General features: G+C 49.1%; 1 protein-coding gene across 1 annotated transcript in view; it reads right to left on the reverse strand.

Moving 5' to 3' along the window:
• MYO18B (myosin XVIIIB) overlaps positions 1-16391 on the reverse strand; it is a 233065-nt gene that overhangs the window by 109706 nt on the left and 106968 nt on the right. Inside the window, exons 26-29 of the mRNA XM_070385941.1 lie at positions 8046-8165; positions 7654-7762; positions 2706-2830; positions 544-698 (exon numbers count right to left, since the gene is read on the reverse strand). Of these exons, the coding sequence (XP_070242042.1) occupies positions 544-698; positions 2706-2830; positions 7654-7762; positions 8046-8165 (509 nt within the window). The remainder of the gene's footprint in view (positions 1-543; positions 699-2705; positions 2831-7653; positions 7763-8045; positions 8166-16391) is intronic.

Raw genomic sequence — 16391 nt, forward strand, 5'->3', positions numbered from 1 at the left:
AGTTTTTGGGCGTCTCTCCATTTTCACCAGTGTGGATGGGAACCAGACCCTAGTCCTCTGTGGGATCTACCAACCGCATCATCTAGTTTCACCACAAGAGGGTGCTCCACCTGAGGAGCAGAATCCTCTCAGGTGGAGAAGGGCTGAAGGACTCGTCCAAGGTCACACAGCTGGGAAGAGGCACAGCTGGGACTTGAACCAGCACTGGACCCCTACCCACCAGGCTAGGCTGACTCTGCCTCCACAACAAGCCCTTCACTCTTAGTGGGGATGCTGAGGCCCAGAGAGGCCAAGAAAGCCCCCAAGCTTATGTGGGTGGCTGGCAGTAGAGCTGAGACTGGATAACAGAGAAGAATGATTTCTTGCTGGATCCTTGGGAGAAGCACACAGCCATGAGTGGGGAGGGACGGGGCGAGTGAGGGCAGAGCTAGGAGGCTGAGCTCCAGGGACAAAGAGCCCTGACTGGAGTGACGGGGCTTCAGAGGAGAATCTGGAGACCCCAGTACCCAGGCAGCCCACCCGAGCGCCCAGGTCACGACTCACTTCTTCTGCTTCTTCTCCAAGTCGTGGTTTCGGCTCTGCTGGCTCTCCAGCAGGAAGCGCGTGTCCTCCAGGTCGCAGGTCAGAAGCTGGCACTTCCTCTTGAGCTGCTGGGCTGTCCTCTGGGCTCCCTCGTAGGCCCTCTGCAGCTCCCCGAGCTGTGGAGGGGCAGAAGGAATCAGCCCACCCCGTCAGCACTGAACAGGCCCCCTACTTTCCAGCTGAAGCAGCTGCTGCTCCCAGTGAGAGTCTAACAGGAAGAGATCAGGTTCTGGGCCAGAGAGACCCAGTCCTGACCACTTGCCACCTGCATCAGTGTGGGGAGCTATTCCTCTGAGCTTCAGTTTGCTCAGGGGTAATATGGGGGTGGGGGCGGTATCTGTCGTTCTCTGAGTGTTTTTAATTTTCCTCAATGCTCCTCTGGCCAGCAGATTCTGAACATGCCCTGCCCAACTCGACAGCCCCTGGAGAACCATGTATAATTGATACCCCCGTTGGCTGCCTCATCTGGGAGGTGTGTGTGGACTAGCTGAGAAGCAGCCAGAACAGTTCAGAGGAGACCCACGGGACGGGCTCTCAATGGCACTTCAGATGTACTGACTCACACGGGAATGCGTGCGGCTGCAAACAAACAGAAGAGCCGCGGCTCTTGCATCTCCCTCCAGGAAGCACCCTCCCAATGTCCTAGTTCAGATCTGGGAGAGAGGGCGACTTGGCACACTCGCTTTGAAGAAATGGGCTCATTAAAGAATTGCTTTAAATAAGCAAAACACCGAGTTAATGAAGCCTGTAATTCTAAATTCAGTATTTGAAGGCAAATGGGATGTTTTCTTATATTCCGCTGTTCAGAAAAAGGTTGCAATTTTATTACTTTTTAATGTAGCATGAATATCCCTCCTTCCTTGGGGAGGCTGACCCGACTTGATAATTTGTTATGAAAGAACTGGGCTGTTCCCAGGCGGCTGTCTCTTGGCTGGTTATCTACAGCCCAGATGTCTCCTGAGGATCACGATACAACGTCCACCTTGAAAGTGACCGCTAAAACCATCGCCAGGGAGCCTCACTTCCGCTGTTTATAAAATCCCATGAGATCTCACCCTGGCCCACTTCTGCAGGATGATTTCATGATACTTTTTGCTCACAGTGAGGAGATACCTAAATAATAATGGGACAGGAAATATGACCTCAACTTTTATGGTACTTACCTCTACTGCGGGACACCAAGAAGTAAGCAGATAATGACAATACAGCATAATGAGGCTTATATCTGGGGAAATAAATTAGGGGCAATCTCCCCAATCTGTGTCAGGGAAGACTTTCTGGGGGGAAGGATATTTAAGCTGAGAATGTAAGGTTTGTCAGAGATAGAATCTAGGTAGGGAAGAGAAAGAGTGTTCTAGGAAAAGGAAAGAGCATATGCCAAGGCCCAGAGGTGAGAAAGAATAGGCCTCTCTTGAAGGAGGGGGTGGAAAACCAGTGCAATGGAATGGAGTAGAGTCCAGAAACAGACCCACAGAAATATTGTTGGTTGATCTTTTACAAAGAGGCAAATGCTATATAGTGGAGGCTTTCTGACAAATGGTGCTGAAACAACTGGTCATTCACAAGCGAAAAAAAAATCTAGACACAGAGTTTACACAAAAATTAACTCAAAATGGATCACAGATGTAAATATAAAATGCAAAACTATAAAGCTCCTGGAAGATAACATAGTAGAAAACCTTGATGACCTTAGATTTGGCAATGACTTTTTAGATATAACACCAGAGGCATGGCCCATGAAAAAGAGAATTTATAAGCTGGATTTTATTAAAACTAAACATTTCTACTCTGCAAAGGACACTTTCAAGAAAATGAAAAACCACAGACAGGAAAAAAACATTTGCAAAAGACATACCTGATAAAGAACTTATCCAAAATATACCAGAAAATCAGAAAACAAACAACTCAATTAGAAAACAAGCTAAAGACCTTAACAGTGTGACAAAGAGGGGGACTATTGCCCACACGCCCAGCGACCTCCACGTGTGCTGTCAGTGGAGGTGACACGCGACGCAGGTGATGCCCCCTCCCCCTTTTCAGGTTCCGTCAACACCTAGAAGAGGGAGGGGAGACCCTGCCCTATTTCTGTGGCCTTGACGACCCAGACTATCTTCCCCCCTTACCTTCTGCTCCAGCTCATTCCTAGACGCCAGCTCCGACTCCAGCCTCTCCTCTGACTGCTGGAGACGCTTCCTGAGGAACTCGTTCTCCATCTGAGCACAGTCGAGGCGCATCTGCCACTCGTCCGCTGTTCAAGAGCGTCAGAGAGGCCAGTCAGGAAACTCGGTGAACGGGCCGTTCCCTCCCGTCCTTAGCCCTCTGTGCACAATTTCACAGTCTTAACAGAATTCCCGAGGTTCAACCCTAGGCTTAGGATCTGGAAATCCCACATTGAGTCCAAGCTTAAAACACCACTTTCTCCAGGCAGCCTTCCCTGACTACATCCAGGTGTTGAACATTATTAACCAGTCACTATTTTAAGCTTGGTCATTTACAGAATTCAATTTCTCTACATGTGTGCATACACCTTCCCCCTATGGAAATTCCATACTTTTTGAGGGTAGAGGAGCTGTTTTATACATTTGTGGGTTCTCTACAACCTCTAGAAGAGTCCCCTATGCATGGAAGCTTCCCCTGTGTGGCAAAACAAGTTTACCAGCTGGCCATTCTACTGGCCATTCACGTTGGGTGATGGAGTACATCATCAGTGATGGCTGAATTAATTAACAAATAAATCAGTGAACAATAATTAAAGTGTCTACTATGCAAAGGGCAACAGAGACAATGGTCACAACATGTCTCTATATAATAACTAAACAATCCCTTGATTTGGTAAAATTCTCCAAAAAAAAGTCATTTGCTGGTGGTGATGAAAACTCGCTGAATAGAACAGGCTACACTAGGTTGTGATAGCTTATTTTCTGATTGAATAAAAGAGTAACATTGTTTAAGGTAATAGAGATGTGGAAAACATTGTACAAATGGACAGTGTAAGATAGAGACCATCCATCCATCATCCGTCCAAACATCACCCATCCATCCATCCATCCATCCTCCCAACATCCATCTATCCATCATCCAGCCACCATCCATCCACCACCCATCCACCCATCCATCCACCCACCTATCATCCATCCATCATCCATTCATCCACCCAACATCCATCTATCCATCACCCACCCATCCATCCATCCATCCATCCACCTATCCATCTATCCATCCATCCATCCATCCATCATCCATTCTCCCAACATCCATCTATCCATCATCCAGCCACCATCCATCCACCACCCATCCACCCATCCATCCACCCACCTATCATCCATCCATCATCCATTCATCCACCCAACATCCATCTATCCATCACCCACCCATCCACCCATCCATCCACCCACCTATCATCCATCCATCATCCATTCATCCACCCAACATCCATCTATCCACCACCCACCCACCCATCCATCCACCTATCCATCATCTATCCATCCATCCATCCATATCTATCCATCCATCCATCCATCATCCATTGTTCCATCTACCTTCCATCCAACCAAAAGCTCACACTACTCCATGCCAGGCACAACAGATCATGAAATGAATAAGAAACCATTCTGTCTTCCAGAAGAATCCACTTGTGGAGACAAACATGTAAAATCAGCTTGAACAAAGCATGACCAGGACTCTCATAAAAGGAACTTAAGGAAGTTCAGAAGAGGACTCAAACTCATGAGGGAAGCAAACTTATGTTTTGTTCACGACCGTATCCACATCCACAGGACTTACTATAGTGCCTGCTGCTACTGCTAAGTCACTTCAGTCGTGCCTGACTCTGTGTGACCCCATAGACGGCAGCCCATCAGGCTCCCCCGTCCCTGGGATTCTCCAGGCAGAACACTGGAGTGGGGTGCCATTGCCTTCTGCAATGCATGAAAGTGAAAAGTGAAACGGAAGTCGCTCAGTCGTGCCCGACTCTTCGCGACCCCATGGACTGCAGCCCACCAGGCTCCTCTGTCCATGGGATTCTCCATGCAGGAGTACTGGAGTGGGCTGCCATCGCCTTCTCCAATGCATGAAAGTGAAAAATGAAAGTCGCTAAGTCGTGCCCAACTCTTTGCGACCCCATGGACTGCAGCCCACCAGGCTCCGCCGTCCCTGGGATTCTCTAGGCAAGATTACTGGAGTGGGTTGCCATTTCCTTCTCCAAAGCACGAAAGTGAAAAGTGAAAGTGAAGTCGCTCAGTCATGTCTGACTCTTAGCAACCCCGTGGACTGCAGCCCACCAGGCTCCTCCGTCCATGGGGTTTTCCAGGCAAGAGTGCTGGAGCGGGTGCCATCGCCTGCTCCGACTATAATGCCTAGCACATCATAAATGCTCTGTAACTTTCACTTCAGAGGTGGCCAGGTGAGTGAATGGATGGATGGATGGACGGACGGACAGATGGATGGCAGGACTGAGGTCTTGTCGGGGGTGATTCTCACGTAACTAACCCAAACAGAAGGATGATATAATTGTAAAAAGTTGAAGCTTCTTCAAATTTCCATCAGGATAAATAATACCATGGTACGAAAGGAATCCTATCTCTCCATCATGGAAAAAAAATCTCAAGTGGCAAATGGCACAGCTTCAAAAAGGAAAGGGCAGCAGAAAGGATTTCTCAGGTGGCCTGTGTGCTCCGTGCTCCGGAGAGGGGTGTGAGTGGGCGCCACGACGGCCCAGGACCTGCTCCACTGCCCCAGCCTCCTTCCCCGTGGGCGCCATTCTTCACACACCTGTCAGTGAGCCCTTCATTTTCCAGTACCATTTCCTGGGCTTCCCTGGCCTCCCACTGACATTGCAAATTTCTGGACAGCAAGGCCCAACTACAATTCTTCTACAACCCTTGCCCCAGAGTCCAGCTCAGTGCTGAACACATTCCATGAGAGGTTCTCTTTAAAGATTTCACCACGCATAGTGAGAAAACATACATATTTTCAGTAATTTCTACCCCAGCCTGATCCATAGGGGAGTTATGGCGGCACTGCAGTGGTATAATTAAAGTGTTTTATTGCTTCTCTCAACTTTCCTACGTCATAGACATCTTCTATAATGAGTATGTACTACTTTCACAATCAAAAACAAAATATTTGGGGATTGGCTTCCTGGAATAAGCATCCTGAGCTGAAAGCCTGTGCAGCACTGTGACTAATGGGCTCCTGAGCTCAGCGCGTTTCCCCCTCGGCCGACTCCCATATCTCTGCACAGGAAGACAAATGGCCGGGGAGCACCATTCACACAAAAATCACCATCAGGATGGAACCGGGGCTGGGGAACCTGTGCCGGTTCTGGGCAAACAGGTTCCCTTCTCCCTGAGTGGGCCCCACCTTGTTGGGGCTCGGGTACCTGAGAGTCTCAGACTCCTCAGGATGAACCTCCCTGGCAAACGCCTGCCCTGCAGGTAGCCGGGATGAGAGGATGACAGGAGTGGAGTAGGAAGCCAACGTGCCTTCCCCTCCTCCACCACCTCCTGACCTCAGCCCCTTCAAGTGTCCCTGACGTTTCTATGGCATCGATTCTCTGGGGGCACTAGAGGAGCGATGTCTATGTTTTATAAAGGCTGACAGACACGCCAGGAACCCTCCTCAGCTGACTCATTTCGACTGGGCAGAGGAGATGACAGGGCTGCCTCCTGCCCATCCAGCCATGAGATGTGTCTCCAGGCGACCAAGACGGGCACCACCAGGAATCCCTAGCTCCGCTGAGCACATCTTTCATTAGAGTGATCTAACTGCTAACCAAGTGCCTGACATCACTTTCAAACAGGGCCAGGAGTAGTCCCTGCTCCACGGGTGATGAGCAGGAAAAAGGATCCCACTGTTAGTGCTACTAGAAATAATAATAAAGTGAGCAACAACTATTCAGCATTCTGTACCATCCATGTGGCTAACACCTTCCATTCATCATCTCTGTCTACAGCCATTTGAAAGATGAGGAAACCAAGGCACGATAATTTCTTTGGCCAAAGTAATAGAGTCTAGATTCAAATCCAGAAATGCGATTTTATAGCTTTCACTTCTTAACCACTGAACTGAGTTCTTCAAAATTTATATTGTTGTTTACGCACTCAGTCGTGTCTGACTCTCTGCGACCCCATAGACTGCAGCACACCAGGCTTCCCTGTCCTTCACCATCTCCCGGAGTTCACTCAAACTCATGTCCATTGAGTCGGTGATACCATCCAACCATCTCAACCTCTGTTGCCCCCTTTTCCTCCTGCTTACAATCTTTCCCAGCATCAGGATCTCTTCCAATGACCCTGGCTCACTGGAATTTAATAAAAATTTATATTATGAAACTGAAAGTCACTCGTTAATGTCCAACTCTTTGCAACCCCATGGACTATACAGTCCGTGGAATTCTCCAGGCCAGAATACTAGAGTGGGTAGCTTTCCCTTCTCCAGGGAACCTTCCTAACCCAAGGATTGAACCCAGGTCTCCTGCATTGCAATTCACTCTATTGTGAATTGCGGATTCTTTACCAATTGAGCTATCAGGGAAGCCCAAAAGCTTATATTAAAATTACTCATATAAAAAAGATTCTTAAATATAAGGGCGCCTGCCTTGCCCATCTACAGGGGATGACACAGGATGAGATGGTTGGACGGCATCACCAACTTGATGAACGTGAGTTTGAGCAAGCTCCAGGAGATGGTGAAGGACAGGGAAGCTTGACGTGCTGCAGTCCATGGAGTCTCAAAGAGCTGGACACAACTGAGTGACTGAAATGAACTGCCCATCTATAGAACCACTATTTTTAAAATCATTCTTTGCCTTATGAATAAACAGCACCTGTCACATTGGTAATTTATTACCTTAGATATTGTTGGGTTATCTGTTTAGTGCCTGCCTCTTGCATTGAACTGTATACCCTAAGAAAGCAAAATCTGTTCCCGTTTTCTCTGCCAACATCTCAGCCCCTAATGCAGCATCTAGAGCATTGTAAGTGCTCCAGACGTGTGAATGAATGAATGAATGAATGAAAAGAAGGGGAGCTTTTCCACCAGTGTCTAATCCCATGGTTCCCATGGACTCACCTCCTCCAGTGTGACTCCTCTCCAAATCATTCAACTGAATTTTCTGCTGGGCTTCCTCCAACCGCTTTTCCACTTCTCCTAGATTCTTCTGGACTTGCTCATACTTGCTCTGGAAGAGAGGCCTCGAGGTTTCAAACTGAAGCTAAGACAGTGGCCATCTCACCCAAGGTGCTTTCAAATCAGGACTGGCCCCTATCCCCACCCCTACCCCCACAATCTTCACCCAGGATATCTCCAAAGCCAAGACTTAGGAAGACTCAGATGTCCTCCAGGACTCCCAGAATGGGAGTCAGTAAGCCTGTGTATCCCAGATATGAGCAGAGCAGGGCAGGCCCAACCCTCCTGGCCACTCTTCTCGGGCACTCGCATCCCCAGCGCTCCCGAACACTCGCCTTTAGCTCCTGGACCTCCCGGGAGGCCCGCAGCCGCTCTGCCCGCTCACTCTCCAGCACCTGGCAGGCCACGTCCCCTTTGAAGCGCTCATCTGCCAGCTCTGTGGTCAGCTCAGTGATCTGGAGGGGGAGGGTTAAGGCAGGGTTACTAGCTGGGGCTGCCAACACTTCTCCTCCCGCCCATGCTCCATGGGACCATCCTTGCACTGATAACAGGTCTTATCGCAAGGCAACCCTGCAGCGTAATAAGGTGGTTAAGAGCACGGGCGTCAGGATGTTATGGTCCTGGTGAGTTAGAATTCCTGGCCCAGCACTCACTGTCTGTGTGACTCTCAGCCACACAGGGTGCCTCTCCAATGCTCAGTTTTCTCCACTTTAGGAAGGAAGGGGACAGCGGAAAGAATTGTTTAGAGAATTAAGTGAGATAATCCACACAGAGCTTAGCACAGTGCCAAGCACACAGTAAATGTTCGACTAACAATTATTCTAGTAGCAACTCTCCTTAGGCATCCTTCAGGAAGCCATTTCACTTGACCAAACAGGCTTCCTTGGTAAGACGCACACTTGCAGATGCCCACCCCCAGGGACGCTCTCGGCCAGGAAGCCCCCCGATGGCTCCCCGGGGCCTGCTGCCTCGACCAGGCTGCAGCCGTACTGCCACACAGTGTGTGCTCACAGCCTGTTTATGCCTCACACGCTTTTATGCAATTACTATTCTATTAGCTATTACACACACCCGTACGATGCGACTGGGCCAAGAGTTTCCAGGAAAACTAGGCTGAATGCTTTGGAAGGAATGAATACAAGAGAGTTGCTTCTTAAAATTCTGTCATATAGGTGCAGGTGCAAAAACTACAAAGGAAAAACTCCAAGTACAAAGTGTAGGCTTCTGCATTCGAATTCTTTTGCCATTTGCTCTGCTTTAAAGAAATCGAAACTGGAAATCACGTAGTTGTGTGTGAGGGGTGTGGTTTAAAGAAGAAGTAGGTCTTGAGTTTTTGGTCCCACCTCAGTGAGGTGCGGAGAAGGCGATGGCACCCACTCCAGTACTCTCGCCTGGAAAATCCCATGGATGGAGGAGCCTGGTGGGCTGCAGTCCACGGGGTCGCAAAGAGTTGGACACAACTGAGCAACTTCACTTTCACTTTTCACTTTCATGCATTGGAGGAGGAAATGGCAACCCACTCCAGTGTTCTTGCCTGGAGAATCCCAGGGACGGGGGAGCCTGGTGGGCTGCCGTCTATGGGGTCACACAGAGTTGGACACGACTGAAGTGACTTAGCAGTAGCAGTGAGTTGAGGCAGACATGTTTTAAGTTAAAAATTAAAATGTTTATTTTTTAAATGAATTCCCACTTGCATTGGCTTTTTTCCCCAAAAAATAAATGGAAAACACCAAGTGAGTCAGCACTTTTGTGGTCTTATTGTTTCAAATACAGCCTTCTGGGTTCAAGGATATGCCAAGGTAAGTGAGAAGAGAAACATACAAGTGGACAGTTCATGACCAAGAAGGACATAAATGATGCTGTACAGCAGAGTCCTCATGAAACTGGGGCTATGCTCCTCACTTGGTTCTAGGTGGGTCAGACTTAAAGTAAAGTGGAAGTCACTCAATGGTGTTCAACTCTTTGCGACGCCATGGACTGCAGTCTGCCAGACCCCTCTGTCCATGGAACTTTAGTTCAGTTCAGTCGCTCAGTCGTGTCCGTCTCTTTGTGACCCATTAGATTCTAGCACTCCAGGCTTCCCTGTCCATCACCATCTCCTGGAGCTTGCTCAAACCCATATCCATTGAGTTGGTGATGCCATCCAACCATCTCATCCTCTGTCCTCCCCTTATTCTGCCTTTAATCTTTCCCAGCACCAGGGTCTTTTCCAGTAAGTCAGTTCTCTGCATCAGGTGGCCAAAGTATTAGAGTTTCAGCTTCAGCATCATTCCTTCTAATAAATATTCAGGACTGATTTCCTTTAGGATTGACTGGTTTGATCTTGCAGTCCAAGGGACTCTCAAGAGTCTGTATAGACAAGAATACTGGGATTTTACAGGCAAGAATACTGGAATGGGTTGCCAGATCCATTCAGGATCTTCCTGACCCAGGGATCGAACCCAGGTCTCTTGCATTGCAGGTAGGTTCTTTACCATCTGAGCCTCTGGGGTGCATAAAGGCATTCAAGTTGGAAAAGTGATCACTTTCAGTGGGCACCGACTACAGGCCAGTGTACTCCAGGAGCACCCCCGATCACACAACATGGCCTCCATCCCTGCCATCAGCATGGATACCAAACACCAGGAGAGTATTCTCTCTGCCTTAACCATTTAGTATGAAATTCAATTTGTGCTAATCGGCTTGAGCAAAGAGAGCACAGAATTAATTTAATGCATTAATTTTGAATTCCACAGACCCCAAGTCTGGAGCTCAAAGGACAATTCGTCTTTCCAAACTGGGGAAACAATAGCCGCTTTTCTCAGAGACAGTAGCCTCTGACCGTCCCCATCCCCACAAAGCCCTTCTCCTTCACACATTTTGGGGTCCAGAGGCTCTGTCCTTGAGTTGAGGTGGGTGCAAAATGAAGGCCAGTTTAATGAGGGAGAGCCGGGCTGCAAACCCAGAAGGGTCCTGTGCAGACCACACTAGGACCAATTAACCAGGAATTATTCTGGAATCCTCCCTGGATCCACCGCTTGGCTGAATCATCAGAAACCCTCTTTCTACTCAGGGACAATGACTCCAAGGGTCTGCCAGAGAGAGGGAGACAGAAATGAATGAATCTGCTGTACATTTTGCAGAGTCAAACAGAAATAACATTCCCACATCTTGACACAGACACCACACAGGGAACAGTGGGTTGCAGGGATGTGAAGGACCTTAACTGCGGAGCACACAGGGTCCCCTGGGCTGTCACGGTCACCTGCCCTGCACGACGCCAGCACCTACTGCCTGCCAGACCTGCCTTCAAGACTCTGCTGTTGGGGAGGTGCCGGGAGCCACCACGGGAGATCCCACCCATGACAAAGGTCATGTGGAGGAGGCCTGACAGGCAAAGGCGGATCAGGCCTCGAGGGAACCCCTGAATCTGCTCGAGCATCTACCCCAAAACCAAAATCTGTCTGTCTTACTATTTTGTGTCTCTCACCAACTCTTCTGACATTAACAGGGAGCTATCCCTGGCCACCTTTCTCTGGAAAAAGTCAACTTAGGGCTTTAGTTAATAAGTCTCCCAGGCATGATAGGAGTGTTTCAATTCAAACCCCTCTGTTGGCATTCTAGCTTGCCTGACAGGTTTAGCCATACTCTTGCAATTAACACACATGATTGTTCACAACTCCCCAACCTTGACAAGCCTAAACATTCTAAAAGTCCTGATGAGCATAGAGTCCTTTAAGGGATGAAAAATTATTAGAATAGATAGCACTGGTAAAGGGCTTCATTATTGGGCCAGTGCTTGCTGCCAAGTGCCCATATCCCTTATCCATTGTGCACTTGGGAGTGCATTGGCTAACACAGTTGGAATGTAGGAAAAACAAGTAGCACCCTGGGAATTAACCACATCAGACCTTTGAGCTAACTGGTTCTTTCTTTGTTGTGACCCACTGCACCTTTGCTCTGTGAGAATGTAACTCTGTTTAGTACTTTCTGAGGCTGAGAGAAATAAAGAAGAAACACTTCAAGGGAAAACAAGTTTTCTGGCTGATCAGCCTTTATCAAAAAAGGGTCATAAAATGTCCACAGGCCTCCAAGGCCAGAAGATATTATACACAACATTGTTTATGGGAAAAGTATGTAGAAAAAATCCTGATTTTGATAAAGACAAAACAGATGTAATGTTTGGGCTGACTCTGTATGACTTTGCATCTTTCATTTCCCTCTATGTACAAGTCAAGGTATAAAAGTTGCTTTTGAAAATAAAGGTATGGGCCTCGCTCACCGAAGCTTGGTCTCCCCGTGTCATTCTTTTTTCCCTTTTCTCTCCTTTTCTCTCTCTGTTCTTCTTTCAGGATGACTCCTTGGAACACAGGGGCCTGGCGCTGCACCAGAGCACGGAACCAGGTGCCAGGAGACCTGGGGCGAGGGCAAGGCTCGGGCGCCATCTGACCACGGGGCCCAGTGAGACGTCCCTTGCCCACCCTGCTAGTGGACAGTCACGGCCGTCAGGAGCCACCTCTCTCAGGGCTCCGCTCATGCACGTCTGCCCTAGATCTCCAGTTCCCGCTGTGCCCTCAGCGATTCTTCACCCAGAAGTGAAACTTCTTGGGCTAATGAGGCCAGACAGGGGTGCACATGGGCCTCCGTCTTTTGCCATAAAGGAGGTCCTGTACATATTCCAGAGAGAAGACACCACCCCGCTCTCAGGCATCGCCTTGTGCTCCTGCAGCCTCCCTGGTGCTCCTACCCAGTCAAGCTGCTTCCCTGTAAAAACACAAATCCCACTGGCCATGCAGGCTGATCCTGCACGCTTGAAGAGTATTTATAACTGGCGTCTCAGAGGCCCCTCATCTCCTCTTCGGCTCCTTTGCAAATGAAGCACGTAAATCATTTTGCAGTAACGTTGTCTTTTTAATAAGGCTCGTCAAATGGCATTCTCGCTGACGAGGCACACCACGTTCCAGCCACATTTCTGTGGCTGTTTCCCCGCTGAGACGAGAGGTGGGGTGCAGACGCTGGGAATGGTGCTGGGGGGCTGCATGATGCACAGCCCTGAAGGAGTGTCTGCTCCCCAACTGTCAACAGAGGCTCCCTTCCAAGATTGAAGAACCGAGTAGAAGGAGACAATTCGTACCTATTCTGTAACTTGACATTTCTAAGTGTGGGCCCTGAACAAGCAGGTTCAGCGTCACTTGAGAACTTCCTAGAACTACAAAAGCCCCAGGGCCGTCCCAAGCCGCCGACTCAGAATCTTGAAGGCTGGGCTCCAACGACTCACACCCTAACCCATCCTCCTGGGGATTCTGACACATGTTCGAGGAGAACCCCCCTACCCTAAGATAGCACGACCCTCTGCACCAGGGCCACCTCGAGGCTTGCTGGAGAAGTGCGGAGGAACCCCGATCCCCAAGATTCCCTCCCGGGCCCAACCTTGAGAGATGGAGCCAGGAAAGCTACGGGGGTAACAGCTCCTCTGGGTGATTCTGAGGGCTTCCCACAGGGCACTAGTGGTAAAGAACCCGCCTGCCAACGCAGGAGACATAAGAGATGCGCGTTCGATCCCTGGGTTGGGAAGATCCCCTGGAGGAGGAAATGGCAACCCATTACAGTATTCTTGCCTGGGAAATCCCATGGACAGAGGAGCCTGGCAGGCTGCATCCCATGGGGTCACAAAGAACTGGACACGACCGAGTGGACTTAGCACTCATGGGTGATTCTGATGCTCTTTCAAGTGCAAAAGCAACCAATATAAATCAACAGTAGCTTTGCAGGGAGGAAGGTAGGAATTAGAGCCCTTTCTCCAAATAGAATCCTACTTGGGCCCCAACATGCTGCATTTCACCAAATCTGAGCTGCCGTTGATTGTAAGATGCACAGTTTAGAACATGAGAGAGGAATGCACGGCCAGTTCCTAGTGTGAGAGGCTGCTGACTGGGTTCAGCGAAGTACAAAGGGAGAAAATAATTCATCTGAGAATTGATAAAAACAGAATCAAAGCACGAGCAGCACATCTACTGTAACAGACGCAGGTGCGAGAGTTCTGGAGGCCTGGACCCCTTCCTTGCCCTCTGACGGGCCTGAAGAGACACCGGGCTTCGGAAAACACTCAATAAATTACTCCCTCAGTGCAGACAAGCCACGGAGGGGAAGGGATCCACACTGGTTATATAGTTGTCCACACTGAACAATAGACCAGACATCCACAGCTTATGAAGAACAGCTACGGATCAACAAGAAAAGCCATAGGAAAGACTGCAAAGACCACTTTGTCAGAGAAGATAACCAAATAGCCAAAAACACGTGAAAAGACACAAATTAAAATCATAAGGTGGTACAACTGGGCAACAGCCACAGTCGCTAAATGAAAAAGGCAGACAATCCCCAGTGCCAGTAAGACGTGGGGCAGACAGAAGGCTCACCCGCAGCCGTCGGGGAACAAATGGACACCAACACGGCAGTGAGCTATCTGCAGCATCTATGAAAACTGAACACAGAAATAACTCAAAACCCAGTGGTTCCATCCAGTGTGCTAACGGCCATGCGTGATCTGTGCACCAAAAGACACACGTCAGGAGGTCCAGAGCAAGCTGGTTCTTTACAGTTTAAAAATAGCAACAGTCGAATGTTCCTTTAGAGGAAGGGTAAGGACGGGTGTCCGCATGTAATTGACTAGTCTACAGCAGAGGGGGTCTGTGAACCATAGTCACTGACGTCACCAACGATGTCAAATCAAAGAAACCAGGGACAAAGGAACACACAAATTCAATGAATCTCAGTAAAGTTCAGAAAAAAGGCAAACGCTATTCTTTGGCGGCAGGAGTCCATTTGTGGTTAATGATGGAGGGCAGTGGCTGGAAGGGGCACGAGGTAGGGGAACCTGGGAGCGAACTGGCAACCAGCGCTCGGGGTGCTGGCTGCACTGGTGTGCCCACTTTGTGAAAATTCATTAAGCTGCACTTATGATGTGTACACTTTTTTTGTATGTTGGATGTTACATAGAGTTTAAAAGGCAGGAGGAAGAAGAGAAGCAGGAGGAAGAAGACGAAGAGGAGGCGGTGGGGAGGAAGAGGAAGAAATCCCAACACTTAGTCATCTAAATGTGCTTCCGGCATGAAGCTCAGCTTTGATTCCTGACTGAATTCTCTTTGTGGTAGGGGCATCACGCCCTTGACTTGCAGTTTAATGTTACACTACCAAAAGCATTTCTACAGACCCCTTCTAGATTTACTGTGTGAATATAGGTGAGTGCCCTCAGGGCCCTTTTAATGAGGCTTCATGGGAGAAGCTCCTCTAATATCTCGATTATCTCCATATCCTGAAAAGTTACTCTCTGCTCAAGCAACAGAGGTGTGTGGGGGTGTGTATGCATATAACCCAGACACAACATGCTTATGGAATATCTTGTTTTTCTTTTTGCTTTGGTTGCTAGGAAGCACTGTGTCAAAATTTCAACCCATTTTTAATAGTTCCACACACCCATTCTGTGTCTCTTCTGCACTGGGGGCGGGGCTGATGTGATGAGGCCTCCCAAGGACAGGGTCTCCCAGTCTAGCTGGGACACAGGTGATCAGGAGGCACTGATCAGTGCTGTGAGGGGAAGCACAGGAACACCAGGAGCCTGCAGTGGGGGCCTAATGGACCCGTGGGCTTCCCAGGTGGCTCAGTGGGAAGGAATCCACCTGCCAAGTGGAGACACAGGTTCAATCCCCAGGTTGGGAGGATCCCCTGGAGAAGGAAATGGCAACCCATGCCAATGTTCTTGCCTGGGAAATCCCATGGACAGAGGAGCCTGGCGGGCTACTGTCCATGGGGTTGCAAAGAGTTGGACTTGACTTAGTGATGGAACCACCACCACCTACCCTTAGAGCATCAAGGAAGGCTTCTTGGAGGAAGCACCACTTGAACTAAGTATGAAGGGATGACCAGACATTTACCAGGTGAGGAGGGTGGAGTGGGATGTTCTAGGCAGAAGGAACAGCACAGGCAAAGGCATGTATTGAGAGTGAGTCTAAGGCCAATGGTAAAGGTCTATATTTTAACTCTTTCCTTGATTTTGTGTATTCTTCGATTCTTGGTTCCCTTTGCTGATTTTCTTAGCTTTAAATTTTTATCTTATTTTTTCAAGACTTCATGCACCTTTTTGCAACTGTGTATTATACAAAAACTAAAGAGCCCAGACAGGATATTCTGCAGGTGCTGACACGAGCATGCGTAGTTTGGGCCTCAGAAGCCTGGCTCCCTCCTCTACCACCAGTGTCCCATGAGCGGAGCTCCAGATGCTAGAAACAATCACCTCCTCCTCCTCTCCAAGTCTCCCGCAACAGCTGACACATCGCAAACCCCCAAGTCCAACGTGACAGCTCGTGATGGATTACTGCATAAAATGTCAGCTTGGTGGGAAGAATTTCTGCCGGGAAGTCACCAATATTCCCCACCAGCCCACAGCTCTCTGACTGCTTCTGCTGCTCTACTCATGGCTACTACCAGCAAGAGGGGTCAGGCACTGGCTCTCTGGAGCCTCAGAGGAGGTATTGTAAGGTATTCAGGTGCCATTCCCCCTCCTCACAGTCTCGTCCATGAGAGGGGCAGTAGGCCAGCCCAGCCCTCCTCCTGGTGCACCGGAGACCCTCCCTTCCAGGAGCCCCTGCCCCTCGCCTGACCATGAGGGTGGACCACCAGGGAATTCCCGATCTTGATTTCTG

The sequence above is a fragment of the Bos mutus genome, chromosome 17 (genome assembly GCF_027580195.1).
Source record: "Bos mutus isolate GX-2022 chromosome 17, NWIPB_WYAK_1.1, whole genome shotgun sequence".
Classification (NCBI taxonomy): Eukaryota; Metazoa; Chordata; class Mammalia; order Artiodactyla; family Bovidae; genus Bos; species Bos mutus.